The sequence below is a fragment of the Python bivittatus genome, unplaced genomic scaffold (genome assembly GCF_059951505.1).
Source record: "Python bivittatus isolate LINGU-HERP-01145 unplaced genomic scaffold, Pbiv_v1 ctg000330_np1212, whole genome shotgun sequence".
Taxonomy (NCBI): domain Eukaryota; kingdom Metazoa; phylum Chordata; class Lepidosauria; order Squamata; family Pythonidae; genus Python; species Python bivittatus.
In genome coordinates, this window is record NW_028277058.1 from 1,768,177 (window position 1) to 1,794,756 (window position 26,580).

Below are 26,580 nucleotides of genomic sequence, written 5' to 3' on the forward strand. Positions count from 1 at the left end.
TGCCACCAACTCCTTCTCTCTCCTGAGACTTCTGACATAGCTGGAGGATTGAGAGAAATGAAGACTTACTTGAACGAGGAGATATAGAGGAGGTCAGGACTAGTGGAATTCCTTTGAACAATGGGAACTCTAGGATACAGTTGTATTGGTTGGCCCTCCAGATCATCTCAGGCCAATTGGTGAATCAGTTTGTAAATAATTGATGAGCATATCCAGTATCAAACAGAGTGACAACCACTGAACTGAAAATACTTAAAATGGCAGGGAGCCATTATGCTGTCATATCAGTAGATGAAAAATACTGAACTCATTCTAATAGCATTGCATAGGAGCAGAACTGGAGTAAAGAACAAAAATAGAATCAAATATTTGCAGAAAAAAAGTCTTTCTGTATTTTCTTTTATTATGTTGACAATAGAAGGAATTATGCATACACATGAAGAACAGATCCCACCAGGTTCTCATGTGAAAAGCTCAATAAATATAAATAGGACATGGCAGAGGCATTAAAAGCACATAAGTTCCTTAAGCCACCTTGATCCAAGGTTGGTGCCATTTTATTTGAGTTTGGTAAGTGGGATTATTCTGACAGGCTAAAGTCTATTTCTAAATGGAGACGCTGCATAATATAATACATCAAGCAGCACTTTAACAATAGGTTCAAAATGAGAAGCAATGTGTCATGGCACTTCTGATAAATACATAACAGCAAGCTGTGTGCTGTTTAATGGGCAGAGAATAAAAGGCCTTGGGCCACACATTGCCAGGTAGAGGCACAGAAGCTTTTTGTCAGGCTCCCCAAAGTGCACCCTCTGGGAAAATGGGGCAGCAGGGATGGGGGATTGGCATGACAGAACCATTGAAAAGAGGAGTGACAGCTGGCTGGATCTGAGTCCAATTTGCTTCTGCTGCAGTGAGGCTGGGAGCTTGGATGCAGATGTGATACAATTCAGATGCAAAAGTATTTGGTGCAGTCTCTACTCAAGTTGTGCCATGTGGACAGGAATCTTTGGGAGCCCATGGGCCTTTCCCCCTCTGGACTGCAGCCTGCTTTAACTGATATGGAACTTGACTTTATGCTTGTTGAAGACAGCCCCACTGCTGTCAGTTACTGCTTTGATATACCAATTAAATGCTGATCTCTTTATTGCCACTACGATTGATAGACTGATTGATTGCACTGGGCTTGAGTCTGTTCCAGTTGCAAATGATTCTGAGTAGTGGACATCTCAACATACTTAATATGGGGTTAAAACAACCACACAATAAAAAGCAAAAAATATCAACAACATGACTATCCATGCATAGCGTGGGGATTAGTTAAACTAAAATCCAGAAAAAGCATTCCCTTGCCAGAGGGAACAATATCATAACATTTCAGCCTCCAAGTCTTGCTGGAATAATGATGTTTTAGTGGTCTTTCTGGAAACCAATGGGGAAGGGTCATTCAGATATCTGGGGAGATGTGTTCTATAAAAAGGGGACAGTGAGCAAAAAGGTTTGCTTCCACAATCCCTGGAGATAACAGGGAGGGTGGTAGAGATTCTCTCTTTTTAATAGCCCTGGGACAGTTGGATCAGGCATGGGTGGAAACTGTTCTGAGGTTTCCCTTATCAGCACCGGTTTCTGTTGCTGCATCTTAGGGATCAGGTACAAAATGGATGTGATATGACAAAAAGCTTCTAATCCAACCATCTTCTTCCAAGAGTGATTTGTCCACTCAGCATGCCACTAAGTGTAAAGCCCACTTCAGTGTGTTACAAGCAAAAAGCAGATGACTCAGAAGAGCAGGTAGCTTAAAGTTACTTATGATATTAACATACTAAATCATGCTGTATGTAGTGGACAACCTTGAGCTGAACCGATCAACTATCTTATCCAAACTCATGGAATGCTGTTTCACTTGGCAGTGATTTGGACAAGTTCATTGCCTTATAATGGACTTGTGACTTAGCATGGGATAAAAGTTGCCATGGTTAAGCCCTTCTACTTCCAAAGTGTTCAAGTAGATTACTGAAATCTTCAATGGAACATCACTGCATCTACTATGAACCCAACACTATGAACAGTGTTATGAATTTCTAGGGGAATCTCTGTAGTTCATTGATAGAGACTTGATAACAAAAATGGACCATATGTAGTCCTCCAACTATTCTGATGTAACTATTGGGTTAATATACAAGTCTCTCTTCAAGCAATCAATTAAAATATCTGGCAAGAGTGATATATGTTCTTTCCTCATTGTTCAGGCTACCCATTAGTTGGCATGCAACTCCCTAGAGATATTTCAAATGCACTCTGGTTCTATATAAAAATAATACCCACCAATGCATTATATCTTTAAGGAAGCACAGATTCTGGTATTTTTTGTTGGTTCCAACCCAAACATTATAGAATATATGAAACCCTCAAATAACAGCCCAGAATAGTTCTAACATAATATATCTTGTTTATGGTGGCAAGCAGAAGTTTCTCCAAGAGGAAATATGCAGATATTTTGCATGGTATTTTTTGTTTTGGTAGTCCATCGAGGGACAGAACAAGACAGAAGTGGAAATCCCTCTTTCTGGATGGGAAATATTGCCCCCCCCAACAATATTGCAGTATAGAAAATAAAAATTTTCACTTTACAAAAAGTCTGCTTGTAAATTCAAAACATGATATTGTGGGTGGCTTTGGGATAAATGCAAACTGTTTATGTCCAATGTGATGTTTTGAGCACACCTTCCCAGAACAATCTTCTATTGTTTTTGTTTTGTTTCATGTTTGCCACTACTTTAAACAAATGCATTTCTAGCCTTTCTTCTTGCTGTCTGACAACTGCAATCTCTCTTCTACATTCATGTCAGTGTGAAAATATGTTCCTGATTGGGTGCATGCATGAGTGGCTGCTCTTCCTCCTCCAGATATGCAGGAGGCATTTGCCACTGCTATTTTTTCCACCATCAGAATGAGTTTCTGCTTTGCCACAGCCAAGTAATCTTCCAGGTTTCTGTTCATCCAGAAGATACAAGGATAGATAGCAGGGACAGGACTGTCTTTCAGTGCACCATAAGCAAATTTCGGCAGCTTTTCTTTTTCCTCTGCTATTCCCTCTTCTGTCTTCATTATCCTCCTTGCACTGGTTTTCAGACCTTGTCAGTGTCATTCCTTCAGGGATTGTCCTTCTCATCTCATAGAGGCAATCTGTTTCGGAATGGAGGAGGGGACCTGCTGCTGGATTTGCATTTTGCACAGAATCCATCCCATTTGCATTTCAGTATGCAAACTGGAAAAGTATTTGTCCTTCTCAGAATTTGGCAATGTGGTTAGCCAAGCCAAACCAGAGTGCATAAGGGGAAAAACAACAATAGGTATTTATGGGGAAACAAAGATCTAGGACACCATAACATTGGAGAAAACAGCTTGCCTGTGTTTATAGTGAGAAAACCATGTCCAAAATGCATATTCATATCCATTTTTGGATGGACTTAAAATAAAAAAGGGACAATAAATGTGGAAATAGGAAAAGTGAAAGCAGAGAGACCAAAATACCCTGAGTTTTCTATATTTGGACTTGTTTCCTTAAAGGACTTTAATTAACATAGCATATTTCTTGAGGACAGGGTAGTTCCCACTGTTATGGCTTTAGCATAATGGTAAAGTTACTGGATTGGGAAGAACCAGTTTCCAGTTTGCTTTCACCCTTGGAATCTTGCTGAGTCACTCTCTTTCACCCCAACCTTCCTGATGGAGTTGTTTGGTGTGTGAAAAATGGGACAGCCCACATATACCACCTCAAGAGAAAAGATGGTACCTACATCCAATAAATAAAGAAGATGCAAAATGGTTTCACTTGAAAAACAAAAGGTGAGCAGAAGGAAAAATTGAGTACTTATAAAATTTCTAAGGTAGCAAGATGGTAGAAAGGTAGTAGTTTAATATCCTTGATTGCAGAGGACCCCAAGAACATCCTAGGAGAATCTAGGCATATAAGGCTAGCACTCTACAGTTGCCTCTCATGAGCACGGTCTTGGGAAAATTCCCAAGGGAGTTTGTAGTATGGGCAATAAATTCTTTAGCTCATTAGATCTCTAAGACTTATTTTCAGGGGGATTTACATTTGCATTGCTTTGTAAAAATCAGTCGTTCCATTTATATCCTTGATTCCATCTTGAATTGCTTCTATATACTATACTATAGTATACTATATACTATTAGATGCTTTTGTGTTAGGGCAAGTTTCAGTTACATATGGCATAGTAGTGGAGTTGCACTACTTCTTTTTGTTCTGTTGTTAAGCCATCTGTCCCAATCATGCTAAGAGGTCATCAAAGCTCTTTGTGAGTGACATGGAGCTTTCTCTGCACATGCAACATTTCAGTTATCCCAGCATCTCCAGCAGAAGGAGTCAAGATGAACTCAACCTTTGCTCTCTCCCTTTGCTCTCTCATCAGATAATTTTATCACTGTTGGATAGCTCATCCCTGTCCATAAAATTGCTTCTTTCATGGTGCAGATTAGAAGAGGGATCAGCTTGGCTCCTATTTCCACCTCTGTTCCAGTGCCATAATGTACATAAAAGGGTTAAAGCTGGAATAACCAAAGATCGCTTTGGGACTGTCTGTGCTAATTACCTACAGGATTGTTTCCAGTGGCTCTGGAAAGTTCTGTCCCTTTTTTTGGAGGGGGGCATTGTTTGAAGTCAGTCTCAGGTAAGCCTAGAAGTTGGTGTTCCTTTACTGTTGCTTCATTCCTTTGGATTTCCTCCTGGAAATTTGGACAGTGCCCTCTCTTCTTGATTTAGGAAGACCATAACATGGAATTATATCTCACAGTTTTTAATTTGTGAGAGTTGTTACCAGTAATTATGGATGCTAGGTAGTGGTAGTGAGTGTTTTAGATGTTTGTTTCTTTATATTTTTAGTAATATTTTAAGTTACTATATACTGGGAATCACTCAAAGTGTGGGGAAATATAAAAATGATCAATGAACAAATACATACCTGCTGATGCACTATTATTAGTAAAGTTTAACTGATTATGATAAACTTGTTTTGAGTAGGCAGAAGACACAATATATACCTTCTCTCTCCCATTCCCAACCCCCCCCCCCATGCCGTAGATACTAGAGTTATCCATTACACTATTAAGTAAGAGAGGTGACAACACCAACAACAGTTCAAATGCCAATACAAGAACTCTATATCTATTACTTGGGAATATGGTAATGGGGTATTAATGGATATTGATTTATCCTCTCAGATGAACTTGCAACATATCACTTTTGTACAAAGAGGTTCTGGTTTTTGCCAAAACCTCAGCTAGGATACAGTCCACCCAATAGTGATGACATGGATAGGAAACTGATGGATAAAATATATAAGGAAGAGACTGAGAAATGTGCAACAATTTTGAAGGGAAAATCATTACCCAGAATCACAATGGGTGAAGCACAAGCCTGAACAATTCCGTCATACATGTTTGTGTAGTACCTGAAGAAGGTAAACTTCCTTACTATAATTGCTCTATTAGGAGCTCCACTTGTTGAGGTTTGGAAGGAACTGAGTTTCAATTTGAAAAGAGAAATAGGTAATGTTAGAGATAAATTGCAGGCACTAACACTCCTCCTCAACCCCCCACAAATGGACAAGTAGTATCTCCAGCTTATTTTCTTCCAATATTTTCACTTTCAGTATCAGAGTTGAACCATCACTGTTGAGAAGAGCAGTTGGCTATGATATGGGCATCCTGCAATTGTCCTCATATAGTCCCCAGCTATGATTAATTTCAGGGCAAAGAGTGATACATTCATGAAATATATTTACTAATGACATTTCAATCCAAGTCACACTTGTAATCTGATAAAAATCACTCAAATGTTTAGATTCAAAGATCACTGAATAGAAATCCAACTTTGTCTGCTGGTATAGAAAAAATGTTTTGTTCCTTCCTTTGGATTAATTTATTCAACACTGAGAAGCAGTTTTGAAACTGAAACAGCAGGAAAGCTTGACTTTTTCAATATTTGAATGTAGAGAAAAATACAGATGAAGATGGAATTTACCACCCACCAATTTTTTTGTTGGTTGACTTGGCTAGAATTGCCTACATTTTTTAAACAAATGTTTATGAATAAAATAATTCATTTTTTTAATGTCTTGCAAAAAAATACAGTTTTTTAAAAAAAAGATAATCTATTTATTGTTGGGGGAAAAAGCTAGGCAGAACAAGATTCTTAATAAATTTTTAATGTAAGCAATGTCTTAGCACATTATAGCAAAATTTCTCCAAACATTCACATCTATTAATTGAATTGGAACTGGTTCAACTCCTAATGATTTCACAAATTCATAGCTACTTGCTTGGCACTAATATCATTCTATTCTCTCTTTTTTTCCTGAATATTAATCTCAACAAAAATTCTGATTAAATGATTGTTTTATATGGCAAGTACTTTTCAGAAATAAATTCTCTTTTCTGTGTACTGAAGAATACACAATCAAGACAAGAAATGAGAAATAATGAAAATCACTGAAATACTAGAAATGATTATAGCATTTTCCAGAGTAATGAAAAAAATGTTTTAAATAATTAAAAGGAGTATTCCTGATGAGCAATTTGAATCAAGTTGATTTAGATCAAATTCACCCTCTGTGAACATATTACCAGCTTCAGAAGGAGCTGGATCAGATCCTAAATGGAACTTTAAAGAGAGCACAGTTTCCTTCTGATGTTAATGAAAAGAAAAGATCCAGTAAGCATCTCAAAAGGAAGGTGTAAAACTCATAGTGACTGAAGGTCATAAAGAATCCATAACACTGATTAAAAGAGAAATCAAAATTTCAAGTCACCACTACAAAATAACTGATTAAAACAAAATTACAAATGTTACAGCTTTTTCTAGTTACTGCTTCTCCTTTAAAAATCATCTGTACTTTAACTTTTAGGTTTCTGAAGCTTTGTTCTTGCTTCCTTCTTCCCTGAATCAGACTGTAGAAAAGCTGTGAATAGAAAATATTTAGGCCACAGGGCTTAAATCATTATTTTCCAATGGGATTATTGCAGAGAAAAGTTGTTTGTAGAGCACAGCTTTCTACTGCTACATTAAGTACAACTCCTTGTAATGAACCATTACTGAAATAGTTGGGACTCATTCTGGAGAGAAATATGCTTCACTTTGGACTAGGGTAGCACACCTGCATTTTTTTTCTATGAACTTCATGCACTGAACACTTGACATTGGGAGAAAAAGTCTATGGCAATAATCAAAATACATCCAAAGTTTAAACTACTGTATGCATCATTATCTAACCAAAGACTCAGTTATATGCTTTTCCAAATGCATGGCTAAATATAAGAGGTGAAACTAATATATACAGCAGTAATTTTAACAAACTATACCAAGATAATTTCCAGTGTGTTCATTAAAATAGTATTTCCACCTATCGGCTTTCCCATTTGTTATTTTCTACTGCTGCTGATGCAGCCTTCTTCTCATATACAGACTCTAAATTTATGGCAATTGTTTCCAAAGGTGAAACACTGGGGCAAAATTAGGCCATTACTATGTAGTTTGTACAGTAGAAAAGCAGCCTTAAGTTAGTGTGAAAGCCACTAATAGTTTGAAAGCAACTATCTTAGCAAACTCAGTCCTCAGTCTCAATACAGTTGCCAACTTTCTCCTGCAACATGCAGTGTGGAAAAAAAAAATGTTGTGATTCATGCTGGCTCTTACATCAAGTGAGGACTGCAAGAAGCTTATTCACGTGAGTAGGATATCTGCTGGAGAAGATGTCCTCAAACCTTCTGTAATAGACATGGTAGATATTCCAGACTTCCTCAGCAGAAGCGCTGTTAAAGTTGGACCTCCAGATCTAAAGTCCTGCTGCCTAGAGATCCTACTGCCCAGAGCATTACACATATTTTTAAAAGAAATCAGCAGTACTCTTCTCCCTTCCAAGAAAACTTTTGAAGACGCATAGATGAACTCAGCTACCTCTTTACTCTGCAGTACATAGATTCTTCTTCAAAGAGAGAAAGAAAAGATGTCAGGACCTCACCTTGGAAAAAAAGTGAAAGAAGAAGAACAGAAGTGATGGGAAGAAGATAAATAGAGAAAAAAAATATCAGGATGGGAAGCTTGGTAGTGTTTAACAAACTATGAGCTAGTCAATATTACTTCCAGGAATTGTAGCCAATTGAAATTGAGCACCCTTAGTGTTGTTAATGAGATGGTGAGGGTCTTCTGCTGAAGCCATCTTTGAAGTGTATTAGTTTCTCATTCTCCATGTCCATTCACATATTCACAAAATTCATGTGTACATGTTGGAAACTGGGACCTCATACAACCCTTTGCAATGTGTGGGTCTTCCTTAGTGTGATTCTCATCTGAAGGAGATTAATGATGGTGGTCGAATCTGCCCTACGCAGCCACAGTCATGTGTCAGCATCACTAAATCTTATCTGCAACCTAATCCTCTGCACTGAGCGTAAACCTAAAGAAGAACAAAGAGAATTGTAGCCTTACTTGGCTTATGGCAGCCTTTAAGGTTTGCACAGCTATTCATGGCTGAATGGCAAAGAGCCAACACCCATTAGAATTGGAAACAGTCATTGTGGAATCACAATCATGTGACTGAATGTTTGCTAATTGGAAACCACACTTTAGCCCTGGGCTTTCAACAATCATGGATTTGCCTCCCCTTTATGCACCACTGATAATACTACTGGCATTACCTGATCATCTGAAGTTGGCAACTCTATAGCACTCTCACAATGCCCTGTTTTATTAGGGCAAAATAAAGGATTAACAAAACCTGGAAGAATCAGCTAGTGAAGCCTTTCTCCTCCCTACTTTTACACTTTTACATCACATTTGTATTTGGCTTGGTCAGTGGGTGGTCTTTGAAGGTAGGTTTAATATTCTTATAAAATGACACTCTTGTTCAAAAAGGCATATGATGCTCTCAAACTTTGCAAGGTAGAGTTGTTGGAGCAAAACAGTCAGTGGGTGAAATGGAACTTGAATCTGTTGGATACTGGCTTAATAAAAAGAGCTTTGAACATTTTATAACTATAACATTTTGCAGAGCTCTGATATGTTTAGTAGGTATGCAAAACCTGGCACAGATGAGCTGCATTCTTAACACCATAATGACCTTTATCAAACATCAAAGCCCTGTGAAGGAAACAAAGTGTTGAAATTTTTGGAGAAATATCTCTGCCTTTGTGTGCAAATAGGTAGTTGGTGGATGTCAGAAAATAAGAAGGCCTTACACATTTTTATCTCTGGTCTTACTCAATATTTGCTTAAGCCTCACCTTCTATTGATATAAGGTGAAGCCTCCTCTAACCCTTGGAGACCTCACTGAAGTTTCCCTGTAATTTTCTGGGCAAAATAGGAAGATTCACTTTCTCTTAAAATGCAACAAATTATCTCATTCCCATATCTCATCTCTTTTATAAGCAAATCTTTGCTATATGGAGCTTCACTTGTCTTTCTTAACCTACATCTTTTGTACACCCCATACAACAAGCGCATTCAGTTAGAAAAAATGAAATTTCATTTTCTAGTCACATTTAGCAACATTCATTTTTCCTCCTTTTTTATGTTTATTTTTTTTAAAAAAAAAACACCTTCCTTTCACCGCCTGCTGCTTTCTGTGTTGGTAAGACTAGATTTTTCTTTATATCAGAATATAGACTAAGTCTGATAATAGTGAAATGATCATGTTCAGTACAAATCTTTATATGGAGTAACTGAAGCTAAAGAGAACTAATTCTAAGTGACAGTAACCTTAAATGGGATAAAAGAAGCCATTTCAATCATTTGCAGAGGGATATGATAACATTAATCTTAGTTAAGTTTGAAGCAGATTCTCTTTGTTTTCTCCTTCTAATCCTAAACCTTTGTTAGCCAGGAATTATTCACACAGATCCTTATTTGACAGTTGCTGACAACCAAATCTATACAATACCAACCTCAACATGGTAAAAGAGCATTTTTGTTAGAAATGATTATGCTATTACCATCACTCTTGTTTTACTTCATTACTGCAGGAAAGATTTGCAAATTGCATCAACAAGGAACAACTACACATCTGAGAAAAAATATTGTAGGCACAGAAATATGTGCATGGTGACTTTTCTACTCTCTCTGTATATTTCTACCACTGAATTGTCAGAGTTTAAAAAATTCTTTTCTGTTTTAAAAAAAGAAAGGGAAGTACTGTTTGTAGTGGGTGCTGGAAAAACTTGGAAACCCTTCCCCCTTTTGAGAAGAATTATAACTTTAGGAGAAAGGGAAGAATGAAAGGCTTCTATAGCCATTTATGTAATTCTCTGACAGAGAGATGGCTGCAAACAGAAATTGCAACAGAAGGGAGAGTGTCATTATCCCATTCACCTTGGTCACTAAACTCCATTGGCCCAATAGGGGAAGGGAAGATATGAAAGTACCAGCTTTCTGGCAATGGGTTATATAGAAAGAACATTTATGTGATCAGGAGCTGTATGGAGGGCTTAGGTATATAAAACGGTAAACACATAGATCACCTTTTCATGCATTATGGGAATATCAGGAGCAGGGAGCATATTTTGGTCTTGTGAGAATATAGATATGATATCTAAAATCCCACTATTCAGATTTCCTTAACTCACACCATTCCACTGTATTTCTTATAGTCCAACTTACAGATACATTGGGAATGCTAATAAAGGTCTTGTAATAGAAATGAGTTGAGATGAAGAAATAACAGGTAGGTTGCAAGAAAATATACAGAATAAAGAGGTTAAACAAGCATTGTTGCTTAGCTAGCACAGACAGCTGATGTGGTGACCACAACTCGAAAATGGAAGGTCCCCAGGTTATCTGGTACAATCAGAGAACTCTGGGATCTCTTTGGATCAGGTTGCTTTTATGTTTGTCTAAGCAGCAAAAGATTTTAGGATTTAAAGAGCTGTGGCATGAATTGGTCACAACCATACTATATGGTAGATTAGAGAGTTTGAGTGAGGGGCAAGATAAAGGAAAGTAGGATAACAGCAATGAAAGTAGAACACAGCACAGAAAAAAAAGAAATGACACAATGTTGCAACAAGTAATCTTTGACTCCAAACACATGGAGGAGCAGCAAATGTAGTTCACAGGAGAAACTTTATCTCATTCATGAACCTTAGCACTACTAGCGCTTGTTATGGTGATAGAGAGGTCACCCCCATAATGATTTATTATACCAACTTTCTTTGGCATCCTGTGTTTTGGCAGGTCTTCTGGAAGACTGAAAAGAACAGGATCCAGCTGCTTAAAGCATGGCTTGGAGACAAGAAAAGACCAATATGGTGGGATGGGAACTTAAATTGGAGTTGCCAGGTTGTTTGTTTCTTTTATCACCTTTTAAATCACTAGTGAAGAAACAATGAAGGGTAAAATAATAATTAGGTAATATGAACCAAATTGCAATAGTACTGGCTCAGCCTGCATAAGGGCTGGCATTTCAATGAAAAAGAAAGGAGAACAAAGTTCTTTCAGGACCCTGGAGAGCTCAGTGAAGAAAATGACTTGCTTGGATGAAAAATGACTCTCAGTGTAAGAATATTCTTTTTATTTTTGCTTTTTAAGGAGGCTGAAGAACATGATTTTTAAGTTCCACCTTTAAAAAAAAAACCCAACTTTCCCTGAAGCCTGGAATTTCTGCATGGCTTGGAAACTGTAGAAACTATAGAAGAGTCTGACCCTGAGTTTTTAGAGGGTGGTGGCCTGTGGCCTGTAGGGTTCCCCAGAATTAAATTAATCCTGCTCCCACAGTGGGAGAAGATTGGACTTCAAGACACCATGTCATACTCAATGGGATGTCTATTTTAATTAATGTTGATTTTTTTAATATTTAAAAATGATGTTTATAAGAGTTATATTTCAAGGTGTTATTCTTCCAAGACAACATGTAGATCAATAGGACAATTATAACAGGAGTGAACACATAAATAAAACCAGCAGTCCAAAGGGGAGGGGGGAGCCAAAAAGTGTCAGTATCTTCCAGTGTCATTTCTTTAGGAACCAATATTGCAGAAGGATATAACTGTTGGTAGTATTAAAAGCCACAGGTCCAGAGAAAAAACAGTTCAGTATTCTGTCCCCAGTGCAAGTCATCTTCTAAACAGACCAATTCTCTTTTGATGTCCAAATCAGAGTTCTTTAAATTTATTGTCTATATTTAAATCTGTAACAACAAATTATACCATAGATAGATTTTTCTCATTTGGTTTTATCTATGTTATGGTTAGAGCAGTTCTATTTTCAATTATATGAACGAACTGGCTGACTTTGGAGCAAGCAAATCATAGTCTCCTAATCAAAAAGATCTAGCACTTAGGGAATGCTAAAGTAAGATAGCTTGTGGTTGCTACCTGTAAGCCATATGGGATGCCAACCTGAGCCCCAAATGTTGGCCAAAGAGCTGACATAGCTTGGGTTTCTCATTGTGTAAGTAGCTCAGAGTCTGTCAAATTTCATATATTATCATCTAGGGTAACATGTAATCCTTTGCATGTACACCACAGGCTTAATGTATCCATGTACTTGTGATAGGAAACTGGAGCAGTGTCCATAGATTTATGTATGTTAAGATGTGTTTCTCATATTATCACAGTGTCTATAGTCTTACTATTAGGCCTGAAAAAAATGGGAATAAGAAGAGACAGAAGACTGGAACAAAGAATGGTAAGGATGAGGGAAGTAATAGAGTACAACTTTAGTAACTGAAGCTCCACCCCTTTTTTACCTGTGTTGCATGTGGCACACATGCAACGTGCAGCACAGGTACATGCAACACAGATAAAAAAGGGGTAGTCAATCATGCACTCCCAGCTGCCATCTTGACTTTTTTAAATGTCCCTATGCATGTTATCGGATACACAACTGAGAGACAAGATGTGACCTTGGTTCAATCAGAAACTGGCAGCTTACTATGGAAAGTTAGCTGTTCTTTCTACTTGACAAGTATTCTTGCATTAATATCATTCAAGCATGGAGTGTTCAAAGCTCATCTGTAACAGAGTGTAAAGAAAGTTTCACTCATAAAATTCAAATCACAAAGCTTGTCTTTTCACAGACGCAAAATGCTGGTAAGGATCTCACTTCTGAGCTGTGAATTCGTATTGCATTAATTAGCTAATTAGAAAAATTACTGTTCATTTGAAGTATGTGTGGAGTACATAAAAAGGTTGTGAATTTGCAATTTGTTTTTCAGATGCTCTCTTTTTTTCTTTGATAAATAAATTTGAAGAAAAAAAATACATTTATGTTCTATTTACACCAAAGGGCAGCATTCTCATACTATTTTAATAAAAAGGTAGACAATACATTCATTTAGGCTTTTGCTCCCCCACCTCCAGTAGAATTCATCATCAGCTTGAAGTGGGATGAAATATATATGAATACATATATATATATGGCTACATGATTTCAGTAGGCCCCTTCAGAAATCTCACTTCTGACAAGTCCTTTCGTACATATAGATAGTGCATCTAGAGAAAACAATGGCATCTTACAGAAAATGAATTATTTTCGGCTTATTTTTCAATTCAAGTTCAGTAAATTAACAACGTAGTGTTAAACTAGAACCACTAAAAATCATCTCTTGATCCTTTTTGGCTTGTTAAATGGATTAATATCAATACATCAAGGGGGAAGAGCTTTTTCTGTGGTGGTTCTCTGTGCAATTCCCTCCCCAGAGATGCTTGACTGGCAACTTGCACTAGCCTTGTTTCAGTGCCAGGTGAGGACCTTTCTATTTTCCCAGCTTTTTAAACCGCATTTTAATCTTTGTTTTAGTCTTTGAATGACTGACTTACAGCTGCCTGGCTTATATGGTGTTTTTGTTTTGCATTTTATTGTATATGTTTTTATTTAAACTTTTTTTTTAAGTGTGTTTTATTGTAAACTACCTAGAGAGTTTTGGTTGCTGGGTGGTTTAAACAAATTAATTAATAAAGAAAAATACATTTAGCTTTTGGATTCATTTGGATAATCTCAGCAGAAAGCTGAGACATCAAACCAAAGGGGAACCATATTTTAATGGGTTATATCTTGAGTTACATCTGATTATTGTTACATTTTAAACTTAGTCTTGGAGTAGTTCTGTTCCTGTCCCTTCCTGAAGAAAACCTTCAGATCATAGGATACAGGCAGGTATCAATTACAGGCTGTCAATTAAGAAATTAATTATATTAGAATAGGTTCTGTGGGACATCATGAGACCCATAAAAGTTCAGCAAAAGCTTTTCCTTACCCAACGCTAAGATTTTGTCAGGAAGTAGCAGAGTCGAACGGTTTGAAGGTCAGTGCTGCTTGGAAAGATCTAATTTCTAATTAAATTATTTGGAATTAATTCTGCCAGGGAAGCAATTTTTTTTTATTATTGTCAAAGTCATTTATGAAAGACCTGAACATGGAGCTTATTCATAACATTTTTGAGATGGCTGCTTAACATTAAGGTTAAAAACTATTCTCAAAACTATTTTCTTAAAAGCACTTACAAGAAGGCTGTAAGGAAGGCTGAAAGTCAAAATATTTTTGCTTGGCAGGGGGAAAGTTCAGATTATTGCTCACTAGTTGCTATTTTGCAGGTTGCTCTCCATGATACCCATCATTTGGCAGTGATCTTAGAAGGTAGTGCTGAAAGACTCCTGTTGATACATGCTTGATGGCCATCCATTAGGATTGGGAGAGCAATGATAAGTTGGTAAGTGCCACCTGACTGAGTGCAATGGTAGCAGAGTATGCATTGTGCCACCATTGTCAACAATGGCCATGACAGATTATGTCATTGACACTATAGCGCATCCACTACCACTATCTCATTCCACTGCAGCTCGGGAAACAGTGCTGGGAGAAATGGCTTATCCTAGCTTGTTATCTGGGTTGATTAACATTGGCATGAAAACAGTGGTAGAGAATGTGGAGCTTGAAGCTTGATGCCATCAGTATGAATTGACACTAATTCTGGGAGAATGATAATGTAGCATGACAATAAATCTAAAGAGGCAGAGGCTGTGAAGCCTTGGTCTGTTGTTAAATTCTGAAGGACACCAGCTGTAGATCCTGAGTGAAGGGCAGGGGCCTTGATTGTGACACTGCACGCACCATCTTGCATATTTTGACTCTTCTCTGGAATACCATAATTGGACCATTTCTAGGGGTGACTTTAGTAGTTTTTAATATCTGATTCAAACTGCAGGCATCTGCCTCTGCTTGATGATATCAGCAGGTGAACCACAAGTAGTTAAGAAAGGAATGGATGTTTCTTTAATTCTCTATTTAAACAGACCCTAAGGCTGCAATCCTGAACATACTGGCTGAAAACCAATTCTAATCAGGTTGACTTGTTCTAATCAATGCACATTTACTCAATGTCATTCCCCTTGACCTAAGTCAAACTTATTCCCAGCCAAATGTGCACTGAATTGGTAGCTCCTAGAGCTATGTAGCACTTCGGGTATGATTCCAAAAAAGTGCTTTGAAGCACACGGGAACAAGAATATAACTCTGTCTGCAACTCTTTAAAGCAGCTGCATATTTTTTTAGAATCATGCATCAGATGCTCTCTGCATTCACTGAATGCCTCACTTTTACATATTACCAAAGGGCAGCTCATCTTACACTTAGGTATAGTTAAACCTCTGGACAGGATTTACTCATTGCGGAAAGGTTGCATCACTTTAATTTTGTTCTCAGGCATTGGTGTTCATAGCAAGCTGTGATGACATCAAAATGTCACGTGCATCATGGCACCATAGCATAAAGAATGCAACTCAGTATTGGGTCATGAGATGGATGCAAGTATGTAAGTCATCTCCTTTGCATTTCAATGCATTTCTCCTGATTAGTGTTCCCTGTAGACACCCATATATATGTGCAAGGGGTGGAGCTCATATTGCAATGATATGATGCTTGTTTAATCATTCTGATGAAACCATTAGATTCTGCAGATAAATCTCTGTGTAGGACACTGTTTCCCCACAACAGAGAGGATAAGAAGACACTAGAAGAGCAGCTACTTCTCCATCCAGCTCAATGCATTAGATTCTTTAAAAGTATTAACAAATGGGAACTTAGCTCAGAAACTTCCTAAGGAATTACCTGATTCACAAAGTCCATTTAGTCTAATGATCTTACTCAGGAGTAAGAAGAAGCAGAAGGTTACTTGAGCTTTAAATACCAACATGTGGTATTTCATTGTCTCATGTCTACCTTTCCTTTTTAGAAAGAGGAGGGATGCTCATATAACACAGATGTGTTTTTACATTCCTTCTTAATTAATAGTTTGTAGTAGTGCAATTTTAACTGTCAAGCAAATGAAGATAAAATTCCTTTGCATTTCTGGGGATACGTTTCTTGTGCCTGGAACAAAACTCCTATGGTGGCAGTTGTGTAAGATCCATAGCAGATGCATTTAAGGTCCATGGAGGCCAATATAAAAAGTTTTGGGATGGTGAGATATAGAGGTAGAGGAATAAATATTCATTCACCTTAGATGGGTTATTATCCTCAAAGTTTTGACTCTGAGGGCTTTAAATCTCCTTGCTACTTTGCAGGCGGTTTAGGATTACTTTTAATGAAGCTGGTGACATTCTGAAGGCTTAGTTTGCAAGGAATGTGAACATTCACATTTGAGAATATTAATGATAAGGCAACAGCAGCCACAGCAGCTGTTGGACTGAGAGCAGGGCTGTGGGCCAAGTGCTCACCCGCTCTATTCCCATCTTTGCAACCACATGACCTTTTTAATAGACTTGCACTTCATAAATTCCATCAACATTATTCTCTCATAAACCTTTGGGACCAAAAAAGACCCTCAAAGTTAAGAAAAGTTAGCAACTTGAATTACACAAGCAGTCATATCATGAGGATCACTGAAAAATCCAATTCATCTCTAGAACATCCCCAGATGGATATTTGAAGCATTCAAGTGGTCTGTTGTTTTCTCAGTGGTATCTCATTTGATTAATAAGATTTTGTGTTGTTGTTGCTTGATTCCATCCTAGTTTCTCTTGACTGTGTCTTGTTGATATAGTTAAACTTTTCAAAATTAAGTTAGTGAATAGCAGTTCAGGCCAATACAAGAAGGCTTATTTTAGAAGGTATGGTGAATTGTTTTGTTTTGTTTTTTTTAATACATAAGAAATAGGGAAATGTGCGATAGCATCTGAAAAGAATATAGGAATGTGCTATAGTTTAAAATTACTCAGTGTTATTACCCAGATCGATCTATTTGAAATAACAGCATGTTAGATTTTGCATGATTTGAAATGACCACTTGATGTTACTGTTACACTATTATGAAAATGGAATTCTTGGCATATTTCTTTCCTCTTTTTTCCCAAGCAATAAATCAAACCTTTCTCAAAAGGCAAATCTGAACAACTGACTCATCTGTAGTCATTTTCCCTCATTCGTTCTTTTCATATGACATGTAATCAATAACTTTCCGGGTAATAGGAATTCAGTCGTCTTTGTGTAAATACAGTATTTTGCTTAGTTCATCTATTGTGTACCAGCCTTTCCCCCCCCCCATCCTTTTAGGGTGTCTAATTTTCCAGCAGTAATGATCACCAGATTCACGTCTTTGTTAAGCCCTTAAGGCAGTGTTGTCCAAATTTGGCCACTTTAAGATGAGTGGACTTCAATTCCCAGAATTCCCCAGCCAGCATGGCTGACTGGGGAATTCTGGGAGTTGAAGTCCACACATCTTAAAGTGGCCAAATTTGGACAACACTGTCTTAAGGACTGAAGTCTTCTTTTAGTTAACATTTTAATCAATAATTAGCAATATATGACACAGTATATCTGGGCTATACTGCAAACTAACAGAGGGAAAAATGTAATGTGTCTCCATTTCATGTTATTAACACATCAGTTAATGTTATTAATGCATCAGTATCCTTAAGTTTCTTTGGACTTCCTGACTGCATGAGCTGTCAGTCAGAAGAAGCAGCTGCAACATGATGGGGTGAGTTTTTCTTCACTAGAAGATTTGTAGTGGATGGTCATCTGTCATAGATGGTTTAGTGGATCCTACACTGAGGTGATCTCTATGTTTCCTTCAAATCAATGATTCCATGACTTATTAATAACAACTGGAATAGCAGTTTAGGCTTGCTTAATAGAATATAGCTGCACCTGTTATCAAGTTAGTAGCACACAATTATTTTTCAAGGTTGCAGAATAGCTCATAAAATCCATTCTTTAAAAGACATTCTCCTATCTTGCATCTTGTTATAGATGTATTGGAAATTATAATAGAAGCTTTTGCAAGATGCAGGACTTGTGTAATTTCTGGTGACATTTAGTCAACACACACAGATATTAAAGCAGATTTGTAATGAGATCCTAAAATAAACATTGCAAAGCTACAATATCTCCTTGACACTTTTCTGCTTCTCGCTATGCCTTGAAAATATCAGAATGAGTCCTCAACAGGAAGCTCGGTGTATTTGATGTGGCAGTTTGTCATAATCTGAGTAATATTTCAAGTACACTGAAGATGATATGCATCCAAAGTGTGGGACAGACATCATTGACATGGCAGTCCTGGATAATTTTCTGGAAGAAAAATGTTTGCAATAGTTGGGTAGGAAATTGCATTCTTAACATTATCTTCCAAGAACTATCAAAGAACTAGATGTGAAGGTCATCCCATTTAGTTGCCTTCTGTGTGCATGTTTCCTGATAGTAATGGCAACCCACCCCTTCAATTTTATCCATAAAAAATCTAAAGTAAATGGATTATTTTCCCATACATCTTTGAGTTAAAAAGTTAATTTGGACATGAGTCCAGGTTGTAGCTGTAGGCATAAGTTGATAACTTTTTCAGATTAAGTTCTAGAATTTGAAAATCATACGTATGTTTTTGTACTACCAATAGGGTCTTCTCTTTTACTTCCATTTGTATTCCCTACTGAATATGTGGGATCAACAGAGATATGTCTGCCATTTGTGGTACAACCAGCCAGTTTGGATAATGGTTAAAGTGTTGGCCTAGGGCTGGAAAGGCTCATGTTCAGATCTATCCTCGGCTGTGGAAATTCACTGGATAACTTAGGAGTGTCCAGAGGGGAGGTCAAAAAAGTTGAGATGGTGGGCACAATCAAACTCCCACCCCTTTGAATGTGCAGATTGTCAGGTTCACCTGGCACTGCATGCCTAGGAACTTGCCCAGCCGCGCTTTAGTCAATTTCACCACTCGAGCGCGAGTGCAGAAGCTAATGAATGGGCCACCTGGCGCCACTTCACTAATCTGGAGCGGATGCCTTGTGTTAACGCCAGAGGGCCGCGGGCGCTATAGACAAAGGAGAGAGCCGCGGAATTGAGGAAGAGATCAGCGCGCGAGGGGATGCTCCTGGCTGGGCGCAAGCCCCAACGAAGGCAACGACCACCACAGGCAACAACAATCAAAGAAACAAGAGAACTGGGCTGAACCTGCCATTCCAGTAGAAGCGGGGGATTACAGAGGGCAATCTGCAATCTAATTTGTAATATGTAACCTAGCAACGGGGCCTGCGGGGGGATTGAGACAACTATAAAGGAGTAATGTAAATGTACCAAGCCAGTCCTGGCTTTGCTTGTGACTGCTACGTTACGCATGAGTAAACCTCTTTTGTGAACCACACGTGTCACGGAGTTTCTCTGTCGAACGGGGCAAACCTTACACAGATGTCCCTGGTGTGACTTTCAGACAGTCACTCTTCTTCAACTCAGTGTAACTCACAGTACAGTTGATGAAGGGATAAAATGAAGAGAGATTCCCATGTAAGTCACCTTAAGCTGCTGAAGAAAAGATAGGGTATAAATCTAACAAACAAAAATATCCATGACAGTGAATGATATAATGGCATCTCCAGCTATGTCTCTAAACACTTTTACAAAGAAACGGAAGGACTCTAAAAGGTTATCTAGAGCTCTTTTGGATGATGACTCAATTAAAAATGTATGTGCAGTAAGCACTCAGTACTCCATACCATCCAAGTGAGACCTAAACTTAATAATTGTATTTGCTTGCACAGATCTCATTCCAGCGCATTCCATCTATTTCACTTTATCCCTAATATGCCTTGTGGGGAAAGAGCTTTAGACCACCACTTTGTTCCCAATTCAAATCCCAACTCCCCTTGTCTAAAAAGAAAATCTTCAAGTAATTCTCCTTCTACCTTTTACCAGAAATCGGCATTGAATTGGAAATACATGGGTGGCCTCCTCTCTGTGTATGTCTGCATGCTAAATTTTTTCAGATAATGAAATTGAGCAGCAGATGGAAGCCCAGAACTTGAGGAAATAAAGTTCCAAACATTTAGCCCGAGACTGAGCAGCTTCAGATCAAGTTGATTAAGTTAGCTTACATTAGAGAGACAATATTTTCCTGTTGACAAGATAATTCAGACAAAGTGTAGATAGAGTTTGCTGCCTCCAGCTTGAATGGTCTCTGTGTTTGGGCGCACCCTAGGGATATGTGCTCCTTTTCGTCATCTAATTTCCAAGCAATAATATAGCTATCTCTTTTGAAATTACTGTTCCTTCAGGGTATGTATTAATCTAATTTAATATTACGCACACTTGGAAGATGGGCTTAGCCCAGCCATAATGGGATATTTTGTGCAGAATAAAGTAATCCGTGGATACTTCACACACAATATTTTTCTTATCAGAGAAGAGGAGGCTACAATAGGTTTTCATCTCTTGGGATCTCCCTCCTGCTCCAGAAATATACACCAAAGAACATAGGTAAAGCCAGCCAAAAGAAATGAAATAAGAATATAGAGCACGCTAAAAGAAGAAGCCTTGTAGATCTCCTTTAGAATAATGAACCAGCAGCTCAGCTGTGAAAAGATCACAGTCGCTGTACTTTGCTAAATGCAAGACTAGTGCTTTGGCCTTGGTAAAAATAGTAACTTGCAATGGTTTGTTGGAAATACTGGTATAAATCGCTTACATTGCTTTGCTAGCCCCTGAGATTTGAAATTGTTTCTCTGTCATCTCTGTGCAATTGGTTTTAAGAGTTTGCAAGCAGTTGGCTTCTAGGAAATGTGCAAAGAAATGCGGTTATCATCAAAGTTTGGGGGAGGGGGAGAGAAGATCCTTCTGTTTAAATTATCCAAAAGTTAATTTCTGGTCTCTGCTTATCTCAGACTAGAAAGTATCTTTTTCAGCTGCTCACCACCCTAGTAGCTGACTGGGATGATTGATTATAATTATTTGTGATGGGATTTTTAAAAAATATCCACATAAATTTCTCTTGATTCTTGATTGTGGAATGATCACACAAAATAATATGTGAAGTGGTAACTCACCTAGGTAGCAGCACCTAGCTAATATATCATGATCTCAGAAAGCTGTACAGAGTTGGACCTTATTATTATTTGGATGGGAGACCATAAAATCCTAGAATTTACTTTCCTAGGTTGAAAAGTTAAAAAGAAAAATGGAAGGAGGGAACAACAATCCACTTCTATACTGTTGCCATATCTGTGAAATTAAGAGTTGCGCTTGATTCAAGGAAGCTAAACTTTTGTTTTATCATGGGGTTTATGTAAGGCTTTAATACATGGTGCATCTGGTGTTACGGTTAGGAATATGTAGTTGGAAGTGGACATATGTAGTTCAAATCTTACATGAGCAATGAATCCTCCAGATGGCTTTAAGCAAGCTGTAGTTTCCACCCTAACCCCAATAATGAATCAAAATTACAAGATGTGCTTCACAAGGTTTTCATATGGATTGGTGACCATGATATCTGAATCAGAGCTGTCCAGATTTTTTCTCTAATGGGAAATTGGCAAGCAAACTCTACAGTGAACTTGTTTGACATGTTAACTGTTCATCAGTTATAGAGTAAATGCCTAAATATCAGCCTTTAGATGCCTATGTGTCATTTTACCCATATATGTATCTGACAAAAGGATAATAAATAAAATATTACGAATATTTCCTAATCCTTCTGACATACAGGAAACATATGTGACTGTAGCCTTTGTGAAGGCTTTCCTTTCCTCTGATTTTCCATCATGACAGGCATGCAAGTGAACTCAGTCTGTTTTTTTTTCACAGTGTCAGCTTTGTTAGTGTAGCCATCCCAGACACCAAAATGGCAAAAATGACTTTTGAAGAGACAACATGAAGAACAGATGTCCTCTTTCTTTCCCTTTGGCAATGATTTGTGTTACTTTATTAGTACTACCAATATAAGCAGCAGCAAGTCAATTGTTTGGGATTGTCTTAGAAATGCAGAATATGTGCAATAGGCAACATAGAGTCCTCCAGCTGTTTTTGGACTATAACTCCCCAAATCCCTTGCCATTAGTGAAGCTGGATAAGACAGATGAGCATTGAAGCCCAAAACGTCTAGGAGACACCAGGTTGCCTACGTTAGGACCATGGAGGAATGACTAAAAAGTATTTTTTGCATAATGAGAACAAACATCAAGCTTGTCCTTCAAGCTTTCTTTGTATGGGCAGTCTGTAATATTTCCAAAATATTTTTTAAAAATAATTTAGATTGCAGTCCTGTCCTATTCCCTAAATGTCTTTTCTTGCCCTTACAGTCTCAGCTATTAGCATCTTTAGCTTCCTTGTCCTATTCCCCTTCTGAGTTGCTGATTTGGTTTTATATCATGTTTCTCCCAGATGGAGTCTATTAACTCAATCTCCTGTGGCACTAATCATCTGTTTCACTACTTGTAACATGAACAGGTCAAATGACTTATTATCAAGGTGGTCTCCAATGAAATTATAACCCTTTCCGTGTTGTGCAATACCCTTTCTGTGAATGGTGCTCATTGACTGATGGTGATTACTGCTACATATGGTCAGAACTGCTTTTCTTTTTATGAAATGTTCTATTTTCTTCACTTTGCTTTTTAATCCCTATTGTTCACATCATTTCCTAGGTCTTACTCTTTCTCTGCTCTCTGTGAATTTTGTGGTGAACTTTTTTACTTATAAAAGAGAATTGACCCATGGGAAGAGCTGTTCAAAGGGTCCTAGTCAACAGTGAGCGAAGGCAGAAACTAAAGTGGAAAGATCTATGGCTTGGCAAGACTGCAAAGGAATCCATCCTTATCCCCTATCACATCCTCTTTCTCTGCTATTTTGCTGTCTTCTCTCCCTGTGGGTCATCCATCTCTCTCTTTCATTCTCTGGCACTCAGCAGTCCCATATGAAGAAGGGATAAGGGCTAGCTGGCATTAGACTAAATGTTGATAGCAGTTGCAAGCTGTGGATCCCCCACTCCAGACCTAAATAAAGCACTGAACAATAAAAACAGAAAAGAAATAGCACAGCAGGTAAATCCATAATCATTTTGGAATGTAATGCCATTCTTTTTTACTGTTACACAATCACTCTGCATGTGTGCAGCTGGGGGTATGTTTGTGGGGGTATTTTTAGAGTTCTTTAGAACATTCAAAAGAGATGCTTTACAAAGTGAGCTAGGAAGGGCAAAATATCTCTCTCTCCAACACATGAAAGCAGTCACAAATGTTAGTTATTTGGAAAAACACTTTGAAGATGGTCTCAGGCTCTGCACCTCTTCACGACTAGCCCTAGTAGAAGCATTGTCTGCACCTGTAGTCATGCACAGATGGAACGGGTCATCTTTGAAGCCACTGTGCAAATCTTTTAGGAGATGCAATTGATCGAGTACTCTGAGGACACCTCTTAAATCTTTAACGAAACCCTAAAATCCCAACACACAAGCATAGAATATGGCTCTCTGTGAATGAATCAACAGCTTTTTAACTGGAAGTTATCTGGAGATTTAGGCTATGGTGTCATTTCTATACAGAGCACCTTCACTTCCATGTTGTCAGATTCAGCCCAGTATGGCCAAGCAGCGGCACTGTTTCAGTTTCACCGCCACTAGTCAGTTTCACCACCTCAGGCATAGGCGGCCAGGAAAGGTAAACAGGCAACCGCAAGTCAATTGCCGCAGGTAGTGGCAATCAACCTGGGGCGAGGACAAAGGGGAAACAGATACCTTGTAACACAGCTGGCTTCCCCAAACACCCCAGGCAATGGCAACCCAGCAACGATCAACAACCAATTAAAAACCTCTGGTTTTACCCACAGAAGAAAAGCTCCACGAGCATGGCGATTATGAGACAAAGGAAGCAGGCTGAATCTGCCACTAGAAGAAGGAAGGGGGAGCTCGACGATGGAAGGGCAACCCAAATACTGTATGGGCAGAGGCAGAAGCCAGGGGTACTGCGGGGTCAAGGGGGGAAATCCCATATAAACACTGTAAGGAACGTGCCAAGCCAACTCTGGCTTTGTCTGTAAACGTTACGCATTACACCCGAGTAAAGTAACTTTCATCTGAGCCTGTGTCTCACGAGGTTTTTATTCAGCGTTGAATGCGGCTATCCTTACACATCTCAATTCCATCTACTGCTTTGAAAAAAAAAGTTGGATGTCTTCATGCAAGTTTAGCTAAATCCAGGCAAGAGAGAGGTTCTGTGGGTATGGGGAAAGTACAGTTCTGAACGGAGGTTTGTAACTATTTAAATTGGGGTCCAACTTTGCCAAAGAACTAAAGATATAGTTGAATTTCTCCTTGGATTTGATTTGGAAATTCTCTTAAGTCCCAGTCAAGCATTTTGTACCATCTCATGAACATCCACCAGGGTCACTTTTGTAATGTCTGCAGAAGGAAAGTCAGCATGCCTACAGCTACCTGTATGACCCACAGTATAGTTTTATCTACCGTATGTGGACTGTCTCACTGTAGACAGTTACATCAAATATGTGGTGGAGGGTGAGTGCCCAACCCAGTCTGGTTGAGATCAGTCAAAGGGACATGTTCCTGATTGCCCGAGCATGGCGCTGGAGCATATTACTAGATTAGGCTGGTATACGATCTGTAACCTTACCTGGGCAATATGGCCTTTGCCTCAGGCATCCACACAAATGAAATTTCATTTGGACTTGTAATGTACTCTACAACTTGCCTTTAAAGATGGTTGGAACCTTATGTTGGGACAAACTATGCCTTACCACGGCTAAAGTATTTGCGAGATGAAGTATTTGTTGAAAGGAGGCAGCTGGCTAAGTTAGAGTACATGCCCCATGACACTGGTTTTTCAAAATATATTAATCATTTGGATATCAGGTTAGATGTCATTGGGCTTCCCAAATGCAACAAAGATTGAACTATTCCAGAGGACTTCTGATTGTGGAGTATCATCATGTATTTATAAGATTTTTATTGTTATGTCTAATATTCTTATGGGACAGTTGATTATTGTTTATTCATTTAACTATGATATTAGAGTGTTATTGTGGATATTGTGTTGATTATAGTCACTGTGGATGTTGTTAGTGTGATACTGTTTACCAAGGACTTTGTATTGTTTATATTCTTACCATGGATATTTTATTACTTTATATTGTTATATTGTACTGTGAATTCTTTAACTTTTGCTTCTGTAAACCACCATGAGTATGAATAGATTTAGAAGCATACAAATGTAATACATAAATAAATAACAACATTAATGAACCATGTATCAGTATATTGTCACTAGCATTATGTAATGCTATGATAAAGTGATAAACACGAACTTTTATACTATATATTTGCAGGAATGGACACAAATGAAAAATGACATGTGGGAGACTCACTGAAGGCAGGCCAAAAAAGACAGAATGGCTTGCTCAGGAAGATTTCAGCTCACACAGCACAACGAGGATGACAACTTCAGAGAACACACAAGTAGATAGGAGAGGTTCTCACAACAAAAATGGTTTAAAAAGTAAGTTTCCATGTGAACTGGATGATGAAATGGCACTCTGGTGGACAAGTAACAGGACATAAGAGAAAAGTACAAAAGCAGTATTGGTCAGACTTTGATGGCCTGCTCCAACCTTGTTAGTATTTAAAAAAACAAACAAACTATGAAACTGGTAATCCTTTGAAGTCATCCCATAAAATGAGGTACCTTGAATGATGAGCATCTTGCCTGGTTTCTTCTGCAGCTCAAATTTAGTTTGACCAGTTAGGCTTTGAGTTGGGTAGGTATGCACAGTTATGCAGACATGTGGATGAGCAGAGCTTTCGGTTAAGAGATTGAACAACAGTAGTAAATCTGCATTTGCTTGTATGTGTCTGAGCCTGTAGGTAAAAAGAACAAGTAGTCTTTCTGGCCGTCTGTGTGCCATAAGTAGGTAGGTGTCCAGATCCAAGACTAAGACTTAGATCAAATTAAGGAGCAAGAGCATTGATGGTAATAGGGACTAGACAAACATTTGCACAAGTTACTTGCCATCCCTAATTATAGTTGGAAAAGGTGCTGGTGTGCCTTGCCAGTCTCTAACCAGGGAAAGAGATACATCTCAGTCACTGATACTACCTTCCTAAAAGAAGGAGAACAATTGTTTAAAGATTCCTGTAAAGTTTACATGTTGAACCCAGTGAAGTTTTGTACTGAAAAAACAACAACAACATGTAGTTGACTAGCTATTTAATTAGGGGCATCAGTGGGAGAAGCATCAAAGAAGTCAAGAAGGTGGCTGCAACTGGATGATCAAAGCCCCCCCCCCCTTTTTATAGG

The 26,580-nt window shown here is 38.2% G+C and overlaps 1 protein-coding gene across 3 annotated transcripts in view; it reads left to right on the forward strand.

Moving 5' to 3' along the window:
* Positions 1-26,173, forward strand: part of TBC1D22A (TBC1 domain family member 22A) — a 233,223-nt gene extending 207,050 nt beyond the window's left edge. The window contains exon 13 of one of the 3 annotated variants that reach the window (XM_088141641.1): positions 24,101-24,325. In XM_088141641.1, coding sequence (XP_087997767.1) covers positions 24,101-24,310 — 210 coding nt within the window. In that variant the 3' untranslated portion in view covers positions 24,311-24,325. Of the gene's footprint in view, positions 1-14,607; positions 14,724-24,100; positions 24,326-25,612 lie in introns of those variants that run through there. The other 2 variants (XM_088141643.1, XM_088141642.1) reach the window with 2 other exon arrangements.
* Positions 26,174-26,580: the final 407 nt, after the last annotated feature.